General features: G+C 55.9%; 2 protein-coding genes and 2 gene segments (V, D, J or C); 1 reads left to right on the forward strand and 3 right to left on the reverse strand.

Annotated features, from left to right (window-relative positions):
- Positions 1 to 145: 145 nt before the first annotated feature.
- LOC131588733 (uncharacterized) lies at positions 146 to 12,600 on the reverse strand. Its single transcript, XM_058857648.1, has 2 exons — positions 11,544 to 12,600; positions 146 to 789 (listed from the first exon to the last, which is right to left on the reverse strand). Exons 1-2 carry the CDS (start codon positions 12,103 to 12,105, stop codon positions 146 to 148), a joined length of 1,206 nt encoding a protein of 401 aa, XP_058713631.1. The 5' UTR covers positions 12,106 to 12,600.
- On the reverse strand, positions 12,157 to 14,509 carry LOC131588734 (T cell receptor alpha variable 1-2-like). The segment is given in 3 exon segments: positions 12,157 to 12,204; positions 12,710 to 13,026; positions 14,461 to 14,509. Coding segments are annotated over 3 exon segments (414 nt in total).
- A 1,793-nt stretch (positions 14,510 to 16,302) lies between these two features.
- Positions 16,303 to 18,101, reverse strand: LOC131588735 (T cell receptor alpha variable 1-2-like). The segment is given in 3 exon segments: positions 16,303 to 16,350; positions 16,852 to 17,168; positions 18,021 to 18,101. Coding segments are annotated over 3 exon segments (414 nt in total).
- A 2,878-nt stretch (positions 18,102 to 20,979) lies between these two features.
- Positions 20,980 to 22,246, forward strand: LOC131588821 (feather keratin Cos1-1/Cos1-3/Cos2-1-like). The gene is made up of 2 exons (XM_058857813.1): positions 20,980 to 21,087; positions 21,461 to 22,246. The coding sequence occupies exons 1-2, from the start codon at positions 21,019 to 21,021 to the stop codon at positions 21,785 to 21,787; spliced, it is 396 nt and encodes a 131-aa protein (XP_058713796.1). The 5' UTR covers positions 20,980 to 21,018; the 3' UTR covers positions 21,788 to 22,246.
- Positions 22,247 to 25,140: the final 2,894 nt, after the last annotated feature.

Raw genomic sequence — 25,140 nt, forward strand, 5'->3', positions numbered from 1 at the left:
GATATGAAGTGAGTATGGGAGGAGGCGGCAGGCGTGTGTCCAGGCGAGTGTGTAAGCTTAGGGGGCAGGCGGCAGGCGAGTGTCCAGGCGAGTGTGTAAGCTTAGGGGGCAGGCGGCAGGCGTGTGTCCAGGCGAGTGTGTAAGCTTAGGGGGCAGGCGGCAGGCGTGTGTCCAGGCGAGTGTGTAAGCTTAGGGGGCAGGCGGCAGGCGTGTGTCCAGGCGAGTGTGTAAGCTTAGGGGGCAGGCGGCAGGCGTGTGTCCAGGCGAGTGTGTAAGCACAGGGGGCAGGCGGCAGGCGTGTGTCCGGGCCCGTGCGGGGCTGTGCGGGGTCGCTGCGGGCGGGCTCGGGGCACACCAAGGAGCTGCGGAGCCGCGCGGGGCCCGGCGGGCTCGGGGCAGCGCCCCCTGCTGGCCGCGGCCGGCGCTGTGCCCCCGGCCCCGCCCGGCCCCGCCCGCGGCGGTTCGTGCCCGGCCGCAGCCCCGGCCCCTCTGCCCGTGCGCCCAGCGCGCAGTAATACACGGCCGAGTCCCCGCGCCGGGGCCAACCGAGCCACAGCGCGCTCGAGCGCCGATCTGCCGACACCCACAGACGACCCGCTATGGCCGGCACATCCTTGGACTCTTTCATTGTGAGTGCGACGAGTTCGGGTCCTCGGCCCTGGAGCTGACGGTACCAGTAGATCCAATCGTTGGTCTGGATTTTGGCATGTGAGCAGGTGATGTTGATGCCGCTACCCTCGGTGGTCTCAAGTGACGGCTCCTGCTGAACCTGGGCTCTGGCCACAGCCGCTGTTCGGGAAAAAATAACAATCCGTTTTCTTTAGCAGAAAATATCTAGCAAAGGAATATGAGGGACGAAGACAGATCAAAGGTAACTGGGAGACATTCTGATAAAGGATGGGGAGATTATTTTACTGAGAGTGTTTGAGGTCAAGAATTTATGCGGGAACTTTAGCGGAAAAATCAGAGCGCAATTAAAAAAATACACTGCCTGAGGGAAATGGGTGGATGGATGGATGGATGGATGCATGGATGGATGGATGGATGGATGGATGCATGGATGGATGGATGGATACCGACATAGAGTAAAATAGACGAAGTGGGAAGCAATGAATTCATGAAGAGAAGAAAGTGGGAAGGCAGAGGTGGGAACAGAGGGTAAATAATAAGGGAAAAGGAAGAGGAATGTGAGAGATTAATCTTGGTCTGGAGCGGGTTTGAGGTTTCCCGCTGACCCGGCCGCCCCTCGGCCGCCAGCCCCGCGCACCGAGCAGCAGCGCGGCCAGCGCGGCCAGCGCCGCGCCCCGAGCCCGCCGCATGCCGCCGCTCCGCCGGCCGAGCCTCGCTGGCCCCTGAGCCCCGGCTCTGTGCTCCGGCCGTGCCGCCTCCTGTCGGCCGCCGCCAGCTCCGCCCCGGCCGGGCTCAGTCCCCGCCTCTGCGAGCCCCGGCCCAAGGAGCGCCCCAGCAATTGGGGCATGGCCGGGCCCAAGAGGCAGCTGTGTCCCATGGCACAGCCCAGCGCCAGCGCACGGGCAGCAGATCCGCTCCGCCGCTGGCAGCACACGGGCGGCAGCATTGCCGAGCCTCTGGCCGTGCGCACAAGGCACAGCTGCTCCTTTTGCCCTGTGCAGCGCTGCTGCGAGCGGCTGTGTCCCGCCTGGGGCCGAGGCCGGGGGGCTGCGAGCCGTGCTAGGGCCCCGGCCGTGCTGTTCGTGCTGAGTTCAGCCGAGCGGCCGAGCTGCACTGAAAGCGTCCTTGTTGGGCCTGAGATCGGCATGAGCCGAGCGGGAGCTTTGCAGGGGCAGCAAAGGGAGGGCTCAGCACTCAGGGGCTGCATTTCAGCGCCTCTGCCCTGCACACATGTGGAGCGGGCAGCTGCCGGCCCCACTCAGCTGCACTCGGGCTCCTTCTGAGCCTGGGACGCTGCTGTTCTGTGCTGAGCAGGGCCAGAGCCGAGCTCAGGCTCCCTGGCTCGGTCAGGAAATTCCCTCCCGATGAGGGACACACACCCGGACAGACACAGCTCGCTGCTCCCCACACTGGAGCCACAGCCAAATCTGTGCTTCACGCGTGTCCCTGCAAACGGGGCTGCTGCAGGAGCGCCCAAGGCAGGAACACACACCCAGCCCTGGGCTCTGCTGAGGCCATGTGGGGCCAAGAGCAGCAGGGCTGGAGTGTGCAAGGACAAGGTCCCAGGCATGCACAGTGGATATTTTTCTTGACTTCGAGACTGCACAGTGAAGAGATCAGTCAAAATAATCAGAAACACTTTTTCGAAAATGTCGTGCAATGGACGTGTTGAAAAAACCATCAGAGCACTGTTCAGGCGTGGGGATGCAACATCAGGTGAGCCCTGGGCTGAGCGCAGCGTCCCTTGCCCAGGCTCAGCCCTGCACAGACACCTCCCCTCCCTCCCTCCCTGCCCTGGGTTGTTGCACAGCCGGGGACGCTCCCTGCCCCGGGGTGTCTGTCACAGCACAGAGGTACAAGGCAGAGTCAGAGAGCTGCACTTCCTCCACCTTCAGGACACTGTATTTCCCCGTGGTGTTGAGGTGCGTGGTGATCCGGCCGCTGTGCTTGGGGCCAGAGCCTGCTTGATAGGAGAGCAGCTGTGGGGCTTGGCCTTTCCGCAGCTGGTACCAGAACAATCCCCTGAAATCACTGCTCTGATATTTGCAGGTGGTCTGGAAGGGGTGTCCCTGCTTCACCACGACTTGTCCATCATCCTGGGTGACCGTGATCTGCCCTGTGGTGCCTGCAAGAAAATGAAGGTCAGCAGTTCCACGTGGAAATGATACAGAAAGGAAAGGTGAAGTGGGAGGGAAACTCTGGTGGATAAAGCTGTCTTCCCTCCCGGGAAGTCCTCAGATATGCAGACACTCAGGCGAGAGTGATTTTGGGCAGGATTTCAGAGCTGTCAACACAAGAGGATCCTGACAAGAGCTGGGCTGTGTCCCATCTCCTACTTCTCCTGCTCCTAGGACCGGGGAACAGTGACTTTTGTGTGCTTAAGAAATCCGAGTAGCCATTGAGGTACAGAAAAAGGATTCATCGTGCTTTCTCATCCCTGTCTCCTCTGAGGGCTCCTCAGTCCCTGAGCAGACACAATGGTGAGGTTGGAAAGAAGGAGCCCTGGTTGTGTGTCCAGCCCAGGGAGCGCTGGAAGCCGTGGCAGAGCTGTGTGAGCCTGGAGGCAGAACGGGACACCCTGTTAATGTCAGTGGAATAAGAGTTTAAAATTGCCTGGGGCAGGTTTGACAGGACCTGGGAATTCACATTAGAAAGGGGGGACAGTGGGATTGCAGAAGCAGCTGAGATGTCCTGAGGTGACTGCAGGAAGGTCAGAAGAGCCAGGAAGAGGGAGATGTATAGGAGCAAAGAGAAAAGACAGAAAAGCGGTCTCAGGTTTCTCTTCTCTCTTTTCGCTATTCCTTTTTAAATTGAAGATTTTCTTGAGGAAACACTTGCAAAACCACAAAGAGGAACCGATATTTCTCAGCCCTTTCCCTCTATTCAGTCCTGTTTCCCCACATGGTCCTGATAAGGCTGTTGAGGGTTTCCTGTGGGGAAGAAGAAGAAGCAGCCTTGGGGAAGTGCCAGGACTTACCCCGGAGCTGTCCCAGGAAGAGGGTGAGGATGAGAGAGGCGAGGTGCATGGCGAGAGCGAGCTGCGTGTTTGCTGAGTGAGGAAGAGTCCGAGAGCACGGCGCAGCCCCGAGATCGCCGAGCTGCTGGAAACGCCTCTCTGGGGGAGCAGAGGAAGCAGCAGCGGCGGGAGCAGGCAGAGCCCTGAGCTGTCCTTGCAGTGCCTGCAATGCTCCTTCTGGGTTTCTCGCTGGTCCAGCAGCAGCCGCCGTGGCTCCCTGAGCCATTGGCACTGGGAGCATTCCGTGCCTCTGGGGCCTGACTCACGGCAAGGGGCTGTTCCTGCTCAGCTCGCAGGGGAATCCTCACCTCCCCAGCTGGAATGGCCAGCTCTGCTGCACAGCCAGGGCCGGGCATTGGGGAGGGCAGGGCCTTCTTCCCCACTCAGCTTTCTCCCCTGTCTGGGGTCCTTGCTATTTCCTCTGGGAACAGGAGACTCCTCTGTCTCTGTCTCTGTCTCTGTCTCTGTCTCTGTCTCTGTCTCTGTCTCTGTCTCTGTCTCTGTCTCTTCTCCCCTGTCCTTGTGCATCTGCAGGGGATGAATGCCTCTCTCCTAGGTCCCTTACTCCAAGCCCCTTTTCCATGTCAAATTGGATGATCCCTTCCTGGTCCTTTTGGTTTTCTCTAAAACGGGTTTATCACAAAAAGCTTCTAGAATGATATGAATAATGAGGCAGATTGTTATTGCCAATATAATTGGTAATATCAATAGTTGTGATATTGGTTGTAACAGGAACATTCTCATGCAGCTGTTGCACCTCCCCATGGTTTAGAAGGTGGTTTCTAGAGAAGTGGGGGGTCCTGAGCGTGTCACAGATTTTCCATGTGAATGTTTTCCCTCCTACGGGCTCCTTCAAAGCTTTTTCCTTCTTGAGCTTCAGAGCAGAGAGAAGACGATCAGACACGTACAGGGAGACGAGGATTCCTCCCAGCATTTGTGCTGAGAAGAGAAACCTTCCACCATTCTTGCTGATGCCAGAGATACACAACTGCCAGTGTCTACATTCCTATGGATTCCATCTCCTCTCTGTCATCATCTCTAAGCCCTTGTCAGTGACAAAGCTCAGCCTGAGGCAATTCACAGGCAGGGTTGCTATTTACTAAAGGGCCATCAATTAGAGGCTATTGAGCTCTGAGCTCCCTCCTTCTGTCCCTTATCATCTACTGACACATAGGTGTTAAACTGTACTTTCTTTATCTCTTTCCTTTTTCTTCCCTTGAAAGGAAAATGGCTGTGATGTGAGCCTTAGTGAACCAGGCACTTTTACCTTTCACTTGCCCTGACTTTGGGCTGCTGCAGGAGCGCCCAAGGCAGGAACACACACCCAGCCCTGGGCTCTGCTGAGGCCATGTGGGGCCAAGAGCAGCAGGGCTGGAGTGTGCAAGGACAAGGTCCCAGGCATGCACAGCGGATACTTCTCTTTACTTTGAGACTGCACAATACAGAGATCAGTCAAAATAATCAGAAATACTATTTCGAAAATGTCGTACAATGGTCGTGGTGAAAAAAACATCAGATCACTGTACAGGCGTGGGGATGCAACATCAGGTGAGCCCTGGGCTGAGCGCAGCGTCCCTTGCCCAGCCTCAGCCCTGCACAGACACCTCCCCTCCCTCCCTCCCTCCCTCCCTCCCTGCCCTGGGTTGTTGCACAGCCGGGGACGCTCCCTGCCCCGGGGTGTCTGTCACAGCACAGAGGTACAAGGCAGTGTCAGAGAGCTGCACTTCCTCCACCTTCAGGACACTGTATTTCCCCGTGGTGTTGAGGTGCGTGGTGATCCGGCCGCTGTGCTTGGGGCCAGAGCCTGCTTGATAGGAGAGCAGCTGTGGGGCTTGGCCTTTCCGAAGCTGGTACCACAGCAAGGCATAAAAGTTACTGGTTTGGTATTTGCAGGTGGTCTGGAAGGGGTGTCCCTGCTTCACCATGACTTTTCCATCGTCCTGGGTGACCGTGATCTGCCCTGTGGTGCCTGCAAGAAAGTGAAGGTCAGCAGCTGCACAGAAAAGGACTATGGGAAGCAAAACAAAGTAGATGGAAATCCTGTTGAAGAGAGCTTCCTGCCCTGTAGGGGAGTCTTGAGAGGTTTTGGGCAGGAGTTGGGAGCTCTTTGCTCTGCATCAGCCAAAGGTGAGCTGGGCTGTGCTTCTGCTCCTCCTTCTCACAGAACCAGGGAACCGCTTGTCATGCCTGAACTTTTTGTGCTGGAACCAGCACCCCTGCAGCTGCCTGAGGAGCCCGTGGAGGCACAGCAGAAAGGTTCACCCTGCTTCCCCATCCCTGTCACCTCTGAGGGCTCCTCAGTCCCTGAGTACACACAATGGTGAGGCTGGAAAGAAGGAGCCCTGGTTGTGTGTCCAGCCCAGAGAGCGCTGGAAGCCGTGGCAGAGCTGTGTGAGCCTGGAGGCAGAACGGGACACCCTGTTAATGTCAGTGAAATGAGTGTTGAAAAGTGCCTGGGGCAGGTTTGACAGGGTCTGGGAATTCAGATTGGAAAGAGGGTACCATGGGATTGCAGAAGCAGCTGAGATGTCCTGAGGTGACTGCAGGAGGTCCAGAGGAGCCAGGAAGAGGGAGATGGATAGGAGCAAAGAGAAAAGACAGAAAAGCGGTCTCAGGTTTCTCTTCTCTCTTTTCCCTCTTCCTTTTCAAATTGAAGATTTTCTTGAGGAAACACTTGCAAAACCACAAAGAGGAGCCGATATTTCTCAGCCCTTTCCCTCTATTCAGTCCTGTTTCCCCACATGGTGCTGATAAGGCTGTTGAGGGTTTCCTGGGGGGAAGAAGAAGAAGAAGCCTTGGGGAAGTGCCGGGACTTACCCAGGAGCTGGCCCAGGAAGAGGGTGAGGATGAGAGAGGCGAGGTGCATGGCGAGAGCGAGCTGCGTGTTTGCTGAGTGAGGAAGAGTCCGAGAGCACGGCGCAGCCCCGAGATCGCCGAGCTGCTGGAAACGCCTCTTTGGGGGAGCAGAGGAAGCAGCAGCGGCGGGAGCAGGCAGAGCCGTGAGCTGTCCTTGCAGTGCCTGCAATGCTCCTTCTGGGTTTCTCGCTGGTCCAGCAGCAGCCGCCGTGGCTCCCTGAGCCATTGGCACTGGGAGCATTCCGTGCCTCTGGGGCCTGACTCACGGCAAGGGGCTGTTCCTGCTCAGCTCGCAGGGGAATCCTCACCTCCCCAGCTGGAATGGCCAGCTCTGCTGCACAGCCAGGGCCGGGCATTGGGGAGGGCAGGGCCTTCTTCCCCACTCAGCTTTCTCCCCTGTCTGGGGTCCTTGCTATTTCCTCAGGGAACAGGAGACTCCTCTGTCTCTTTCTCCGTCTCTGTCTCTGTCTCTGTCTCTGTCTCTGTCTCTGTCTCTGTCTCTGTCTCTGTCTCTGTCTCTGTCTCTGTCTCTGTCTCTGTCTCTGTCTCTGTCTCTGTCTCTGTCTCTGTCTCTGTCTCTTCTCCCCTGTCCTTGTGTATTTGCAGGGGATGAATGCCTCTCTCCCAGGTCCCTTACTCCAAGCCCCTTTTCCATGTCAAATTGGATGATTCCTTCCTGGTCCTTTTGGTTTTCTCGAAAAGGGGTTTATCACAAAAAGCTTCTAGAATGATATGAATAATGAGGCAGATTGTTATTGCCAATAGAATTGGTGATATCAATGGTAATGATATTGGTTGTAACAGGAACATTCTCATGCAGCTGTTGCACCTCCCCATGATTTAGAAGGAGGTTTCTAGAGAAGTGGGGGGTCCTGAGCGTGTCACAGATTTTCCATGTGAATGTTTTCCCTCCTACGGGCTCCTTCAAAGCTTTTTCCTTCTTGAGCTTCAGAGCAGAGAGAAGACGATCAGACACGTACAGGGAGACGAGGATTCCTCCCAGCATTTGTGCTGAGAAAGAAACCTTCCACCATTCTTGCTGATGCCAGAGATACATCACTGCCAGTGTCTCCATTCCTATGGATTCCATCTCCTCTCTGTCATCATCTCTAAGCCCTCTTCAGTGACAAAGCTCAGCCTGAGGCAATTCACAGGCACACCTGCTGTTTCCTAAAGGGCCATCAATTAGAGGCTGTTGAGCTCTGAGCTCCCTCCTTTTGTCCCTTATCGTCTACTGACACATAGGTGTCAATCTGTACTTTCTTTATCTCTTTCCTTTTTCTTCCCTTGAAAGGAAAATGGATGTGATGTGAGCCTTAGTGAACCAGGCACTTTTACCTTTCACTTGCCTTGACTGTGGGCTGCTGCAGGAGCGCCCAAGGCAGGAACACACACCCAGCCCTGGGCTCTGCTGAGGCCATGTGGGGCCAAGAGCAGCAGGGCTGGAGTGTGCAAAGACAAGGTCCCAGGCAAGCACAGAGGATACTTCACTTTACTTATGGACTGCACAATGCAGAGATGAGTGAAAATAATCAAAAGTACTTTCTCAAATTATTGTTAGGATGGACGTGGTGAAAAACCATCAGAGCATTGTACAGCCGTGGCAATGCAACATCAGGTGAGCCCTGGGCTGAGCGCAGCGTCCCTTGCCCAGCCTCAGCCCTGCACAGACACCTCCCCTCCGTCCCTCCCTGCCCTGGGTTGTTGCACAGCCGGGGACGCTCCCTGCCCCGGGGTGTCTGTCACAGCACAGAGGTACAAGGCAGAGTCAGAGAGCTGCACTTCCTCCACCTTCAGGACACTGTATTTCCCCGTGGTGTTGAGGTGCGTGGTGATCCGGCCGCTGTGCTTGGGGCCAGAGCCTGCTTGATAGGAGAGCAGCTGTGGGGCTTGGCCTTTCCGCAGCTGGTACCAGAACAAGGCAGCATAACCACCACTGGTCTGGTATTTGCAGGTGGTCTGGAAGGGGTGTCCCTGCTTCACCATGACTTGTCCATCATCCTGGGTGACCGTGATCTGCCCTGTGGTGCCTGCAAGAAAGTAAAGGTCAGCAGCTGCACAGGGAAGGACTATGGGAAACACAACGAAGTAGATGGAAATCCTGTTGAAGAGAGCTCCCTGCCCTGTATTGGAGTTGTAAGAGACGGTCCGAAGATTCTCTCATCTGTTTCCCAACCGTCTCAAGGACAGGGACTGATACCCTGAATATCAGGGACATGGTCCAGGGGTTCGGGCATAGCTGAGGTGGATGTTTTCTAAGTGATTGCTTGGAGGTGGATTGTTTGCATGGTACACAGCCCTCATTCCTGCGGGAGAGCAGAGGCTTTGTGGTTTTCTCTGTACCCTACACCTGCCTCCTGCGCAATGGAATTCATCAAAATGATCATCAATCTCCTCTGGTTTTAGCCCTGTGCCCTGTTGCTTTGTAAAACACTATGAAATCACCCCCTAAAATTACCTTCCTATAAGATCTTTCCAACAGACAGAAGACTCTGCGTTGATGGACGGGTGAGTGGACTTCGACATTAGTAGCTATAATCCCCTTTCTCTCTTTTTCTTCATGCTTTGCTTTCTCCTCTTTTCCCTCTATCGCATATTAGTTCAGATGAGCACTCAATAAAGTGTGTTTTGCTGTTTAAGTCCCTGGTTTGCTGATAATCTTTCCTACTCTAAGATCGAATAAAAGAACCACATCATGGATCCCGCATTGCAGATCGTGACAGGAGTCCTGAGAGTTTTTGGGCAGGAGTTCTGAGCTCTTTGCTCTGATTCAGCCAAAGTTGAGCTGGGCTGTGTTCCTGCTCCTGCTCCTCCTTCTCACAGGACCAGGGAAGTGCCTGTCATGCCTGAAATTTGTGTGCTGGAGGCAGTACCCCTCCAGCTGCCTGAGGAGCCCATGGAGGCACAGCAGAAAGGTTCATCCTGCTTCCCCATCCCTGTCACCTCCGAGGGCTCCTCAATCCCTGAGTAGACACAATGGTGAGGTAGGAAAGAAGGAGCCCTGGTTGTGTGTCCAGCCCAGAGAGCGCTGGAAGCCGTGGCAGAGCTGTGTGAGCCTGGAGTCGGAATGGGACACCCTGTTAATGTCAGTGAAATGAGAGTTGAAAAGTGCCTGGTTTGACAGGACCTGGGAATTCACATTAAAACAGGAGCAATATGCACGTGCAGAAGGAGCTGAGATGTCCTGAGGTGACTGCAGGAGGGCCAGAAGAAAATGGCAGAGGAGATGGACAGTAGGGGAGAGAAGAGAGAAAAGGCATCTGAGGTTTCTCTTCCCTCTCGGTTTTCCTTTTCAAACTGAGGTGCTTCTTGAGGAAACACTTGCAAAACCACAAAGAGGAGCTGATATTTCTCAGCCCTTTCCCTCTATTCAGTCCTGTTTCCCCACATGGTCCTGCTAAGGCTGTTGAGGAATTCCTGGTGGGAATAATAAAAATAAGAAGGATGCCTTGGGGAAGTGCCGGGACTTACCCAGGAGCTGGCCCAGGAAGAGGGTGAGGATGAGAGAGGCGAGGTGCATGGCGAGAGCGAGCTGCGTGTTTGCTGAGTGAGGAAGAGTCCGAGAGCACGGCGCAGCCCCGAGATATGAAGTGAGGATGGGGGGAGGCGGCAGGCGTGTGTCCAGGCGAGTGTGTAAGCTTAGGGGGCAGGCGGCAGGCGTGTGTCCAGGCGAGTGTGTAAGCTTAGGGGGCAGGCGGCAGGCGTGTGTCCAGGCGAGTGTGTAAGCTTAGGGGGCAGGCGGCAGGCGTGTGTCCAGGCGAGTGTGTAAGCTTAGGGGGCAGGCGGCAGGCGTGTGTCCGGGCCCGTGCGGGGCTGTGCGGGGTCGCTGCGGGCGGGCTCGGGGCACACCAAGGAGCTGCGGAGCCGCGCGGGGCCCGGCGGGCTCGGGGCAGCGCCCCCTGCTGGCCGCGGCCGGCGCTGTGCCCCCGGCCCCGCCCGGCCCCGCCCGCGGCGGTTCGTGCCCGGCCGCAGCCCCGGCCCCTCTGCCCGTGCGCCCAGCGCGCAGTAATACACGGCCGCGTCCCCGCGCCGGGGCCAACCGAGCCACAGCGCGCTCCAGCGCCGATCTGCCGACACCCACAGACGACTCGCAATGTCCGGCAGCTCTCTGAACCCGTTGTAAACGCTCGCGAGGAATTCGGGTCCTCGGCCCTGGAGCTGACGGTACCATTAGATGGAATCGCCGGTCGAGATTTCGGGATGTGAGCAGGTAATGTTGACGCTGCTGTCCTCAATGGTCTCCAGTGACGGCTCCTGCTGAATCTGGGCTCTGCTGGCAGCCACTGCCAAGAATAGAAGAAGAAAGTCCAAAGATCGGCTATGATGTCTCAGCTTCGTTGTCTATTTTCCCACAAAGACAGTCAGGGGCAGGCACCAAGACAGAGCCAGACTGACAAAAAAGTGGCGAGGAATGGACGTTACCGGCATGGAGACTGACGCTGCTGTTGGTGGCAATCTGAAATGGATGCATGGAGAAATCCAAATTTCCCGTGCAACAAGGTAGGGAGAGCAAGAAGGTAAAGGGACAGGAGGGTTCTGTGTGAACATGTGAATTCTGGGCTGAATTCAGAAGAAGAACTGCTGCACAGGGGCATGTGTGGATGTGTGGAATAACGGAGACATGCAGGAGGTCAAAGCTGTGACTAGAGATACGAAACAATCAGAGGCAAAGGTGAGAGACGTCTCAGACTGGAAAGAGTGGGATGATGCTTGCAAAGAAGGGTGAGGCTGTGTGGGTGGGTGGATGAAGAGTAGACGGGGAGAGGAGTTGTTACAATGAAGGGAAGAGGGCTGTAATCAGGGCAAGAATGACTTACTCAGGCCGGTGATGGAGAAGGGTACATTGAAAAGCAGGCACAGGTGCAAGCAGACTCATGCCAAGAGCCATGGGGGCTCGGACGTTTTGGAAAGGGGGGCTGAGAGACGACAGAGAGACAAAGAAGGAGGGAAGAGACGTTGAAAAGGATAGAGGAGCCGGGATCCCACTGGAGCATCCCAGAGCCAGCCCCGGCCCTCATTCTCCGCCGCCAGCCCCGCGCACCGAGCAGCAGCGCGGCCAGCGCCGCGCCCCGAGCCCGCCGCATGCCGCCGCTCCGCCGGCCGAGCCTCGCTGGCCCCTGAGCCCCGGCTCTGTGCTCCGGCCGTGCCGCCTCCTGTCGGCCGCCGCCAGCTCCGCCCCGGCCGGGCTCAGTCCCCGCCTCTGCGAGCCCCGGCCCAAGGAGCGCCCCAGCAATTGGGGCATGGCCGGGCCCAAGAGGCAGCTGTGTCCCATGGCACAGCCCAGCGCCAGCGCACGGGCAGCAGATCCGCTCCGCCGCTGGCAGCACACGGGCGGCAGCATTGCCGAGCCTCTGGCCGTGCGCACAAGGCACAGCTGCTCCTTTTGCCCTGTGCAGCGCTGCTGCGAGCGGCTGTGTCCCGCCTGGGGCCGAGGCCAGGGGGGCTGCGAGCCGTGCTGGGGCCCCGGCCGTGCTGTTCGTGCTGAGTTCAGCCGAGCGGCCGAGCTGCACTGAAAGCGTCCTTGTTGGGCCTGAGATCGGCGTGAGCCGAGCGGGAGCTTTGGAGGGGCAGCAAAGGGAGGGCTCAGCACGCAGGGGCTGCATTTCAGCGCCTCTGCCCTGCACACATGTGGAGCGGGCAGCTGCCGGCCCCACTCAGCTGCACTCGGGCTCCTTCTGAGCCTGGGACGCTGCTGCTCTGTGCTGAGCAGGGCCAGAGCCGAGCTCAGGGTCCCTGACCCAGTCAGGAAATTCCCTCCCGATGAGGGACACACACCCGGACAGACACAGCTCGCTGCTCCCCACACTGGAGCCACAGCCAAATCTGTGCTTCACGTGTGTCCCTGCAAACGGGGCTGCTGCAGGAGCGCCCAAGGCAGGAACACACACCCAGCCCTGGGCTCTGCTGAGGCCATGTGGGGCCAAGAGCAGCCGGGCTGGAGTGTGCAAGGACAAGGTCCCAGGCATGCGCAGGGGATACTTCTCTTTACTTTGAGACTGCACAATACAGAGATGAGTCAAAATAATCAGAAATACTTTCCCGAAAATGTCTTACAATGGACGTGGTGCAAAACCATCAGAGCATTCTAGAGGCGTGGGGATGCAACGTCAGGTGAACCCTGGGCTGAGCGCAGCGTCCCTTGCCCAGCCTCAGCCCTGCACAGACACCTCCCCTCCCTCCGTCCCTCCCTGCCCTGGGTTGTTGCACAGCCGGGGATGCTCCCTGCCCCGGGGTGTCTGTCACAGCACAGAGGTACAAGGCAGTGTCAGAGAGCTGCACTTCCTCCACCTTCAGGACACTGTATTTCCCTGTGGTGTTGAGGTGCGTGCTGATCCGGCCACTGTGCTTGGGGCCAGAGCCTGCTTGATAGGAGAGCAGCTGTGGGGCTTGGCCTTTCCGCAGCTGGTACCAGAACAATTCCCTTAAAACACTGGTCTGGTATTTGCAGGTGGTCTGGAAGGGGTGTCCCTGCTTCACCATGACTTGTCCATCGTCCTGGGTGACCGTGATCTGCCCTGTGGTGCCTGCAAGATAATGAAGGTCAGCAGGTGCACAGGGAAGGACTTTGGGAAGCAAAACGAAGTATATGGAAATCCTGTTGAAGAAATCTCCCTGCCCTGTAGGGGAGTTGTAAGAGACGGTCCGAAGATTCTCTCATCTGTCTCCCAACCGTCTCAAGAACAGGGACTGATACCCTGAATATCAGGGACTTGGTCCAGGGGTTCGGGCCTAGCTGAGGTGGATGTTTTCTAAGTGATTGCTTGGAGGTGGATTGTTTGCATGGTACACAGCCCTCATTCCTGCGGGAGAGCAGAGGCTTGCAAGATGTGGTTTTCTCTCTACCCTACACCTGCCTCCTGCGCAATGGAATTCATCAAAATGATCATCAATCTCCTCTGGTTTTAGCCCTGTGCCCCTTGCTTTGTAAAACACTATGAAATCACCCCCTAAAATTACCTTCCTATGAGATCTTTCCAACAGACAGAAGACTGCGTTGATGGACGGGTGAGTGGACTTTGACGTTGGTAGCTATAATCCCCTGTCTCTTTTTCTTCATGCTTTGCTTTCTCCTCTTTTCCCTCTATCGCATATTAGTGCTGATGAGCACTCAATAAAGTGTGTTTTCCTGTTTAAGCCCCTGGTTTGCTGATAATCTTTCCTACTCCACGATCGAATAAAAGAACCACATCATGGATCCCGCATTGCAGATCATGACAGGAGTCCTGAGAATTTTTGGGCAGGAGTTCTGAGCTCTTTGCTCTGCATCAGCCTAAGGTGAGCTGGGCTGTGTTCCTGCTCCTGCTCCTCCTGCTCACAGGACCAGGGAAGTGCCTGTCATGTCTGAAATTTGTGTGCTGGAACCAGCACCAATCCAGCTGCCTGAGGAGCACATGGAGGCACAGCAGAAAGGTTCATCCTGCTTCCCCATCCCTGTCACCTCCGAGGGCTCCTCAATCCCTGAGTACACACAATGGTGAGGTTGGAAAGAAGGAGCCCTGGTTGTGTGTCCAGCCCAGAGATTGCGTGGCAGAGCTGTGTGAGCCTGGAGGCAGAACGGGACACCCTGTTAATGTCAGTGAAATGAGAGTTGAAAAGTGCCTGGTTTGACAGGACCTGGGAATTCACATTAAAACAGGAGCAATATGCACGTGCAGAAGGAGCTGAGATGTCCTGAGGTGACTGCAGGAGGGCCAGAAGAAAATGGCAGAGGAGATGGACAGCAGGGGAGAGAAGAGAGAAAAGGCATCTGAGGTTTCTCTTCCCTCTCGGTTTTCCTTTTCAAACTGAGGGGCTTCTTGAGGAAACACTTGCAAAACCACAAAGAGGAGCTGATATTTCTCAGCCCTTTCCCTCTATTCAGTCCTGTTTCCCCACATGGTTTTGCTAAGGCTGTTGAGGAATTCCTGGTGGGAATAATAAAAATAAGAAGGATGCCTTAGGGAAGTGCCGGGACTTACCCAGGAGCTGGCTCAGGAAGAGGGTGAGGATGAGAGAGGCGAGGTGCATGGCGAGAGCGAGCTGCGTGTTTGCTGAGTGAGGAAGAGTCCGAGAGCACGGCGCAGCCCCGAGATATGAAGTGAGGATGGGGGGAGGCGGCAGGCGTGTGTCCAGGCGAGTGTGTAAGCTTAGGGGGCAGGCGGCAGGCGTGTGTCCAGGCGAGTGTGTAAGCTTAGGGGGCAGGCGGCAGGCGTGTGTCCGGGCCCGTGCGGGGCTGTGCGGGGTCGCTGCGGGCGGGCTCGGGGCACACCAAGGAGCTGCGGAGCCGCGCGGGGCCCGGCGGGCTCGGGGCAGCGCCCCCTGCTGGCCGCGGCCGGCGCTGTGCCCCCGGCCCCGCCCGGCCCCGCCCGCGGCGGTTCGTGCCCGGCCGCAGCCCCGGCCCCTCTGCCCGTGCGCCCAGCGCGCAGTAATACACGGCCGCGTCCCCGCGCCGGGGCCAACCGAGCCACAGCGCGCTCCAGCGCCGATCTGCCGACACCCACAGACGCCCTTCGGGGGATCGCACTTCCTTGGGCGCTTTGGCAGTGACCGCCAGGAGCTGGGGACTTTGGCCCGGCAGCTGGCGGTAGAAATGGATGAAATCGCCCATCCGGATATTGGGGTGTGAGCACTTGATGGTGACATTGGTGCCCTCGGTGGTCTCCAGTGACGGCTCCTGCTGCACCTGGGATCTTACCGAAGCCACTGCCAGGGATACAAAATGAATAAATCTCAGTTCCTGCTTTCGACCCCGCCCAGCCTGCCAATCCCGAGAAGAAAGCTCGCAGAAGCAGTCAGCAACACAGAGAGATGGTGACGAGCACAATCCCAGAAGATGTCAGGATACGCTGGAGTGAAAGTGTCCAGTAAGTGTTTGTGGAGAGATGAACGCGTGAATGCCAGGAGGATCGGTAGAGTCACTGGAGACCGGGAGGATGTGGGAGAAAACAGAGAAAGAAAAGTAACACGGGGAAAGGACAGACATGGTGAGTTATGAAGAAGGAACGCTTGAGCAGGATTTGGCATAGAATAGAAATCAGAGATGTCTTCGGGAGCATGGGATGGAGAAGAAGGAGGAAAGGACGGGAGAGCAGATGTTGGGAAAAGGTGTGGGAAGAAGCGGGGCAGGACGGCAGCGTCGAGGGAGCTGCGGGATCCCCCCAGTCCAAGGGGCGGCCCCTCGGCCGCCAGCCCCGCGCACCGAGCAGCAGCGCGGCCAGCGCGGCCAGCGCCGCGCCCCGAGCCCGCCGCATGCCGCCGCTCCGCCGGCCGAGCCTCGCTGGCCCCTGAGCCCCGGCTCTGTGCTCCGGCCGTGCCGCCTCCTGTCGGCCGCCGCCAGCTCCGCCCCGGCCGGGCTCAGTCCCCGCCTCTGCGAGCCCCGGCCCAAGGAGCGCCCCAGCAATTGGGGCATGGCCGGGCCCAAGAGGCAGCTGTGTCCCATGGCACAGCCCAGCGCCAGCGCACGGGCAGCAGATCCGCTCCGCCGCTGGCAGCACACGGGCGGCAGCATTGCCGAGCCTCTGGCCGTGCGCACAAGGCACAGCTGCTCCTTTTGCCCTGTGCAGCGCTGCTGCGAGCGGCTGTGTCCCGCCTGGGGCCGAGGCCAGGGGGGCTGCGAGCCGTGCTGGGGCCCCGGCCGTGCTGTTGGTGCTGAGTTCAGCCGAGCGGCCGAGCTGCACTGAAAGCGTCCTTGTTGGGCCTGAGATCGGCGTGAGCCGAGCGTGAGCTTTGGAGGGGCAGCAAAGGGAGGGCTCAGCACGCAGGGGCTGCATTTCAGCGCCTCTGCCCTGCACACATGTGGAGCGGGCAGCTGCCGGCCCCACTCAGCTGCACTCGGGCTCCTTCTGAGCCTGGGACGCTGCTGCTCTGTGCTAAGCAGGGCCAGAGCAGAGCTCAGGCTCCCTGACCCAGTCAGGAAATTCCCTCCCGATGAGGGACACACACCCGGACAGACACAGCTCGCTGCTGCCCACACTGGAGCCACAGCCAAATCTGTGCTTCACGCGTGTCCCTGCAAACGGGGCTGCTGCAGGAGCGCCCAAGGCAGGAACACACACCCAGCCCTGGGCTCTGCTGAGGCCATGTGGGGCCAAGAGCAGCAGGGCTGGAGTGTGCAAAGACAAGGTCCCAGGCAAGCACAGGGGATACTTCTCTTTACTTTGAGACTACACAATGCAGGGATGAGTCAAAATAATCAAAAGTACTTCTTCAAATTATTGTGAGGTTGGACGTGGTGCAAAACCATCAGAGCATTTTACATCCGTGGGGATGCAACATCAGGTGAGCCCTGGGCTGAGCGCAGCGTCCCTTGCCCAGCCTCAGCCCTGCACAGACACCTCCCCTCCCTCCCTCCCTGCCCTGGGTTGTTGCACAGCCGGGGACGCTCCCTGTCCCGGGGTGTCTGTCACAGCACAGAGGTACAAGGCAGAGTCAGAGAGCTGCACTTCCTCCACCTTCAGGACACTGTATTTCCCCGTGGTGTTGAGGTGCGTGGTGATCCGGCCGCTGTGCTTGGGGCCAGAGCCTGCTTGATAGGAGAGCAGCTGTGGGGCTTGGCCTTTCCGCAGCTGGTACCAGAATAATCCCCTCAAAACACTGGTCTGGTATTTGCAGGTGGTCTGGAAGGGGTGTCCCTGCTTCACCATGACTTGTCCATCGTCCTGGGTGACCGTGATCTGCCCTGTGGTGCCTGCAAGAAAGTGAAGGTCAGCAGCTGCACAGGGAAGGACTATGGGAAGCAAAACAAAGTAGATGGAAATCCTGTTGAAGAAAGCTTCCTGCCCTGTAGGGGAGTCCTGAGAGATTTTGGGCAGGAGTTTGGAGCTCTTTGCTCTGCATCAGCCAAAGGAGAGCTGGCCTGTGCTTCTGCTCCTGCTCCTTCTGCGCCCTGGACCAGGGAAGTGCCTGTCATGCCTGAAATTTTTGTGCTGGAACCAGCACCAATGCAGCTGCCTGAGGAGCACATGGAGGCACAGCAGAAAGGTTCATCCTGCTTCCCCATCCCTGTCACCACTGAGGGCTCCTCAGTCGCTGAGTAGACACAATGGTGAGGCTGGAAAGAAGGAGCCCTGGTTGTGTGTCCAGCCCAGAGAGCGCTGGAAGCCGTGGCAGAGGTGTGTGAGCTTGGAGGCAGAACAGGACACCCTGTTAATTTCAGTGAAATGAGAGTTGAAAAGTGCCTGGGGCAGGTTTGACAGGGTCTGGGCATTCACATTAAAACAGAAGCAATATGCACGTGCAGAAGGAGCTGAGATGTCCTGAGGTGACTGCAGGAGGGCCAGAAGAAAATGGCAGAGGGAGATGGTTAGAAGGAGAAAGAAAAGAGAGAAAAGACATCCGAGGTTTCTCTCCTCACTCTTTTCCTTTTCGAATCGAAGATCTTGAGGAAACACTTGGAAAACGCAAATAGGAGCTGATATTTCTCAGTCGTTTCCCTCTATTCAGTCCTGTTTCCCCACATGGTCCTGATAAAGCTTTTGAGGAATTCCTGGTGGGAATAGTAAAAAGAAGAAGGATGCCTTAGGGAAGTGCCAGGACTTACCCAGGAGCTGGCCCAGGAAGAGGGTGAGGATGAGAGAGGCGAGGTGCATGGCGAGAGCGAGCTGCGTGTTTGCTGAGTGAGGAAGAGTCCGAGAGCACGGCGCAGCCCCGAGATATGAAGTGAGGATGGGAGGAGGCGGCAGGCGTGTGTGGCGAGTGTGTAAGCTTAGGGGGCAGGCGGCAGGCGTGTGTCCAGGCGAGTGTGTAAGCTTAGGGGGCAGGCGGCAGGCGTGTGTCCAGGCGAGTGTGTAAGCTTAGGGGGCAGGCGGCAGGCGTGTGTCCAGGCGAGTGTGTAAGCTTAGGGGGCAGGCGGCAGGCGTGTGTCCAGGCGAGTGTGTAAGCTTAGGGGGCAGGCGGCAGGCGTGTGTCCAGGCGAGTGTGTAAGCTTAGGGGGCAGGCGGCAGGCGTGTGTCCAGGCGAGTGTGTAAGCTTAGGGGGCAGGCGGCAGGTGTGTGTCCAGGCGAGTGTGTAAGCTTAGGGGGCAGGCGGCAGGCGTGTGTCCAGGCGAGTGTGTAAGCTTAGGGGGCAGGCGGCAGGCGTGTGTCCGGGCCCGTGCGGGGCTGTGCGGGGTCGCTGCGGGCGGGCTCGGGGCACACCAAGGAGCTGCGGAGCCGCGCGGGGCCCGGCGGGCTCGGGGCAGCGCCCCCTTCTGGCCGCGGCCGGCGCTGTGCCCCCGGCCCCGCCCGGCCCCGCCCGCGGCGGTTCGTGCCCGGCCGCAGCCCCGGCCCCTCTGCCCGTGCGCCCAGCGCGCAGTAATACACGGCCGCGTCCCCGCGCCGGGGCCAACCGAGCCACAGCGCGCTCGAGCGCCCGTCCTCCGACACCCAGAGCTCTCCTGCGATGTCCGGCAGAACCTTGGTTCCTCTAGCGATGAGTGCGAGGAATTCGGGTTCTCGGCCCGGGAGCTGACGGTAGAAATGGATGAAATCCCCCATCTGTTTTTTGGGATGTGAGCAGGTAATGTTGATGCCGCTGCCCTCGGTGGTCTCCAGAGACGGCTCCTGCTGTACCTGGGCTGTGCCTGAAGCTACTGATGGGGAGAAAAGAAAGGACAAGTCCTTTCAAGTCCTACATTCTCCCCACCTCTGCCAGAACAAAATTCTGCAGAAGCAATCAGGAATATACAGAGAAGATGAGGACTGCAGTTTGCAGAGGATGCCAGCATGTGCAGGGACGGAAATGTCCACTTATAATAATAAAAAGAATAATAACTACATCTAATATGCAAAAAGACACAGAGAAAAGGAAGGTATAGCAATGACTGGACAAAGAAGAGAGGGATGAGTTTTCTGAGGGAATAGGGAATGGTGCAGAGGAAACGATGGACTCGAGCACAGTTATGAGGCAGAGGTCGGTGAAGAAGACAAAAGACGACAATAACTTCCAGGGACCTGCAGGGTCGCCCCATCCCGACCCCGCTCACCGAGCAGCACCGCGGCCAGCGCAGCCAGCGCGTCGCCCCGGCACCGCCGCATCCCGCCGCTCTGCCCGCCGAGCACCGCTGTCCCCTCAGCCCCGGCCCTGTGCTCTGACTGTGCCGCCTCCTTTTCTCTCCTCTACTCTCTCTCCATCGCCCCCAGCTCCGCACCGGGCCTGAGCCCTGCACCGGCGGCTCTCGGGCTCTTGCCCGGTCTCAGAGCACTCAGGGGCTCCGCACGGGCTCTTCCGGCAAACGAACCCTTCCCCTCCTCCAGCAAGGACATCCCGGCGAGAATCAGCCGGCACAGCGCCAGCTGCAGCCTGAGGGAGCAAGAGAGCCCTGAACCAGGAGATGGAGCAGCTTCCCCGAGCACTCTCCCTGCTCAGGGGCTGGAAACAGCAGCCAAGGATTTTCTGCAGGTGGCAGTGACGAGGCTGAGAGTCCCATGTTCCAGCAGCTGCTCATAGCCTAGTCTCCTGTTGCAGAGAACTTCCAGAGTCTAGTCTGTATCTCCTGTTTCCTTTGCACAAGTGGTTCCAGGATTTTCTGGGGACAACTTGGGCAGCAGAGGCCAATTCACTGCCTGTTCTTTGTTGTTCAGTGTCTCTTCCAAACTTGTGGAGAGTGACACTATCCACTATTCATGACATTCATGGTCACATGCAACACTGGTCGTCCTAGTGCTGATCTCTGAGAGACCCCAGAGTTGTCTGCCAGCTGGGGTTTGGAGCAATGGCCACAACTCTTTGGGCCTGGTAGGCCAGACAATCTGGCAATGACAGGAGCCAATTCCCTTATGACTTGTGTGCACATTCCAACAGGACCTAAATATGTGCAGTTTGATAAGGACTCACTGACCTGATCTCCTTCCATCAAGGCAGTGTGTTCCCTGATCCTGACTTTACCCCCAGTCTACATATGGGATTCCTTAAGGCCAGTCTTGCTAATAAGGACTGAGGCAAAGGCCTTCAACACCTTAGCTTTTTCTCTATCCTGTGTCACCAGGGTCCTTGTCTCATTCAGCAGCAGTCCTACATTTTCCTAACTCTTCCTTTTGTCACCTTTGTTCTTCTGGAAGCCCCTTTATTGTGTCACTTGCCTTTCCTTCTGACAGCTAAATAAAACCTTCCACTTTTTTTCTCCCTTTCCACATCCCTGGTGCGTGACAGGAGAAGGCAAAACCAGACACCTGAATTGTCCTGGGCTCTGTGTTTGGTGAGATACAGTCATACCCAGGAGCAAGGCCACTTCTTTGAGACAAGGCCCCTAAGATCCCAATGGAGTGACCCAGACAGACATAATTTGATTTTAATGGGCTCCTGCAGCATCTGGCTTGAGTCCTGTGCTGACGCTCATGTGTTTTGATCCAGAAATGCTTGGGCCTCTCATCTTGTCATGCAAAAGATGCCTTCATTGAGGAATGTGCCAGAAATTAAGCAGGAAGTGAAAACACAGCCATTTAAGAAGCCAAACCACAGCTCACAGCATTAAATGGGATGTTTTGCATTCAAGATGAATTTGTCAGAAAATTATCACCTCTAGAAGGGATACTTCTACCAGCCTGGGGAAGTAAGGGTCCATGATAAAAGCCAGCCCAGCTCTTTGTGCTCTCATCCCCTTCTCTTGCCTCCTTCTCCTTGGGAGTCAGGTGAGTCTGAAACCCTTTCTCCTCTGCTTTGTCTAAAAGGAGAGCTTACCTCAATGGACCTCTCAGCTGATTCCAGCTGTCTTCTATGATGGCTTTTGGGGTTATTTGTCATGGGAGAGAGAAAAGGGGAGAAGGTTCAAAGTGCAGGGAGGCTGGGACTGTGATCAGTTGTTATTTGGACTTGGAGTGTGGGCAGTGGCTGCATAGGAGCTGGTGATTCTTTTTAGGCTCTGGCAGGATGAGGCCAACGAGCCCTCATACATCTCTGCAGAGCATCCACCTCCTGGCTCTGCATGTTATTTGACTCCTGATGTGGTTACAGGCTGCTCCTCATGTGTCTTAATATTTTGCTTTTTCCCTGCCCTCTCTCCAGGTGCTCCTCATGCCCCAAGACATGTCCTGCATAGAGAAGTGCCAGCCCTGCCAGCCCTGCGGCCCCACCCCGCTGGCCAGCAGCTGCAACGAGCCCTGTGTCAGGCAGTGCCAGGACTCCACCGTCATCATCGAACCCTCGCCCGTGGTGGTGACCCTGCCCGGCCCCATCCTCAGCTCCTTCCCACAGAACACCGCCGTGGGATCCTCCACCTCGGCTGCTGTTGGCAGCATCCTCAGCTCTCAGGGAGTGCCCATCAACTCTGGGGGCTTTGACATCTCCTGCATCACCAGGCACTATGGTGGCAACAGATGTTGTCCCTGCTAAAGCTGCTGTCAATGTCCTCAGGTAATGACCCCAAGGAACTCAGAATATGAAGCTGGACAGAGGATCAAACCTTTGTGTCATTGTTTTAACAGTAGCCGATCATCACTGATTTGCCTGGCCAGGGAAAACTTGAAGAGATCAACCTGAGGGAGCTGATACTGGGATCTCTGAAAATTTGGCCAACGTCTACCTCTCCTCTCTTTCACTCTCATCCTTTCTCACTCTTGCCTTTGTTCTCTTGTGCTTCCTTCAAAATCTGCTGTGAGGACCTCAGAAACCACTGTGCAGGGGCATGCTGGACTGTGTCCTGTTGCTGGACAAATCAAAAGATTCCCTGTGATAACTCTGCCACAGGAGCAGGAGAGGGAAGACATTCTTGGCTGTTTCTGCTCCTCTTCATACTTGGAGCCTCTACTTAGAATGACCTAATTTTCACCTTTGTGTACATTAAAAACTTGCTGCAACCTTGCCTGTGTCCTTTAGTTGTCTTTCATTTGTGCACTGAGTGTTGAGCAGAAAAGCCATTGGCTGAGGAGCACAGGGAAACCCTTCATCATTCCTAGAGGCACTGGGGGGTGAGACAAATTGCAATGATTCTTCTTTCCAGCAGTGCTTCCACACACTGAGGTGTCACAGAATTTCATAGAATTTTGGGTTGGAAAGGTCTTTTAAATTTCTTCTGGTCCAATCTCCCTACAATGAGTAATGACACTGTCCACTAGACCAGGTTCAAAGCCCCACACAACCTGACCTAGAACAGGTACAAGGTTCTATACTCTCTCTGGGCAACATATTCCTCTGTATTACCATCCTCTTTGTAAAAAAATTTCTTCATAGTTAGTCTGAATCTACCCTCTTCTAGTTTAAAACTGTTTCCCCTGCCCTATCACAACAAACCCTGCTAAAAAATGTATTTTAAGCCCTCTTTACATACTGAAAGACTGCAACAAAATCTCCTTAAAGCCTTGTCTTCTCCAGACTGAACAAGCCCAATTGTCTTAGCCTGTCCTCATAAGAGAAGTGCTCCTGACCTCAGATAATTTTTGTGGTCTCCTCTAGGCTTGCTCCAAAAGGTCCATGTCCTTACTCTGCTGAGGACTCTAAGCTGGAGGCAGTATTTGAGATGGGGTCTCAGTGTAGAGGAGCAGAATCAGGAAGCAGTTGGCTTTCTGGGCTGCAAGAGCACATTTACAATTCATATCCAGCCTTTCATCCATGAAGGGAGACATCCCTAATTATTCCACTGCCAAAGGCTGTCAGTCCTTGCCTGGCTGCGTCTCGTCTCAGAAATACCAGTTGGACCTAAAGCACATTATACAATCAGGACTCCAGAAAACTGCTGTTCCGTAGAAGAGAACTGCAGGCATGTGGGAAGACGTGACCTGAGGAGGTCAGCATTTCCACATGTTCTTGGGGAAGAGTCCTCTTGCTTTGTGTGAAGCTGTGCAGGACAAGAAGGCTCATAAGCCAAAGAATGGCAGGAATTAGAAATGGGCTAATAGCCTTGGAATGGCCTACATTCCCTACTCCACTGCTCCTCTCCTCCATCACCTGATCCAGGGGCTGTGGGCAGTGTGCTGGGTCACGGGCAGCAGAGACAACTTCCCCATGCAGCCCTGTCCCCCTGCAGCACAGCCTCTGTCCTGGCTCACCTGTGCTCCTCGGTGCTCCTGAGGTGTTCCCAGGGTAGCAGTGGGATCAGCTACAGCAGGCCCCACGCTGGAGTCCCCCATCCCTGTGAACCCAACACCCATCAGGTGAAGCCAGCCCCGGAACAGGGAGTGGTGGCAAAACACACACAACAGGGTTTGTTCCGCCTGGTCTTGCCCCAGGACAGAGCAGCTTTCCTGAGGCCCCACAGGTGTCACAACCCAGACGCAAGTGCACTTCTACCTCAGACAGAGTCTGTGGGAGTCAGAGCAGAGTCAGCAGGTAACCCCAGGACAGGGAGGAGCAGGACCAAGACCACCTAGACCCAATTCAACCATGGGCTCAGCTCTGCCTTGGTCCCTGCCAGGGGCACTATGACAGCCCAGGCCTGTCCCAGCTCTGCCCTCTCAGTGCCTGCGTCTGGCCTGAGCTACCCTTGTTCTCCTGAGCTGGCCAGGCCCCTTCACCACCCATGGCAGTCACAGGATGGATCCTGTACAGGGGCCCCTCTTGAGTCTGGCCTTGCCCTGAGCCTCAGCACCAGCTCTGGCTCTGGCACTCCTGTCCAGATCTGGCCCTCCTGGGACCTCCTGCACATCTGTAGAACAGAGTAGGGCAATAATCAACAGATACTTCAGGGGCAGAATTTTCTAAGACACAGGTCTGAGATAAGATCTCTTGCATTTTCTCAGTAGAATCCTACACCAAGGACATATTTCTAGGCACTTGCCTCAACGATTGTCTCACTAAGGCCCATGTTTCCTCAGGACTGGTGATGAATACTCATCCACAGCCTGGAGACCACCAACCAGTACTTTTCTTGGCACATCTAAACTCTGCAAGGTTTTGACTCCTATGGCATCCCTCTGAACAGTGCTCCCTTTCTGGAAAGAGTCATGGCCTTTTTAAGCACATTTCTATCGACATTTTTTCGCAGAGGAAGTACTGTGACATCCCTCCTCCATGGCCTATGGGTACCACTGTGTCTTTTCCCTGTGCCACTGCGAAAATGGTTTTCTTTTTGAACAGATTTGCAAACTTCAAAGCAATCCAGATGAAAGATTATTGTATGCTGATGCCTTTTGAAAAATATGTAGATGGATCTTTGCCATGACCACAGCTACTCGAAATCTGTTTCAGAAGATTCAGACTAGCATCTCTTGCACCAATTTTCCATAATGTGTTCTTCAAATAAAACTTATAACCCATCTGGAAGTGTGTGTGTGGTCTTTCAGCTCAGACAAGGTCAGGCTGCTTCACCCCACTCCAATGTGTTTTTTAATTGAACATTAAAAAAAAAAAAAAACAGTTTAAAGTTTTGTGTTTTTTTTTTTTTTTAATACAATTTCCTTATCCTCTCCACACACCTGATCGTTGAAGGGGTTGGATTGGATGACCTTTTAAATGTCCCTTCTCACCTAAACCAACCTATGAATTCATGATTCTATGAATATTTCAGTCTCACCAGTACACATTACAGGATGTGCCACTACGTTTAGGGATTTTTCTTTTATTGGGTGCTGTATGTGATACTTCTCAGCCTTCATCAGTCACTTTCAATTACTCCCAGAAAACCTGGTTTTTGTCCCATGACAGAAAATATGACAATCATCATGGGTTTCCATAGTAACACTTGAGTCCTTCAGTGTTTTAGGCTCAATGGGCCACAAGACTGAAAAGCACACAGGACTAAATCAAGCAGA

The sequence above is a fragment of the Poecile atricapillus genome, chromosome 27, assembly GCF_030490865.1.
Source record: "Poecile atricapillus isolate bPoeAtr1 chromosome 27, bPoeAtr1.hap1, whole genome shotgun sequence".
Classification (NCBI taxonomy): Eukaryota; Metazoa; Chordata; class Aves; order Passeriformes; family Paridae; genus Poecile; species Poecile atricapillus.

What these genes read in the sequence shown, in the direction of transcription:
- LOC131588733 (XM_058857648.1), bottom strand. Translation starts at nt 12,105, where the DNA reads ATGCAGCCCCTGCGTGCTGAGCCCTCCCTTTGCTGCCCCTCCAAAGCT. An exon ending in GCTGGCCGCGCTGCTGCTCG is followed by an intron (nt 790 to 11,543) that starts GTGCGCGGGGCT and finishes TTTCCCGAACAG; the next exon opens with CGGCTGTGGCCAGAGCCCAG.
- LOC131588821 (XM_058857813.1), top strand. Translation starts at nt 21,019, where the DNA reads ATGATAAAAGCCAGCCCAGCTCTTTGTGCTCTCATCCCCTTCTCTTGC. An exon ending in TCCTTCTCCTTGGGAGTCAG is followed by an intron (nt 21,088 to 21,460) that starts GTGAGTCTGAAA and finishes CCCTCTCTCCAG; the next exon opens with GTGCTCCTCATGCCCCAAGA.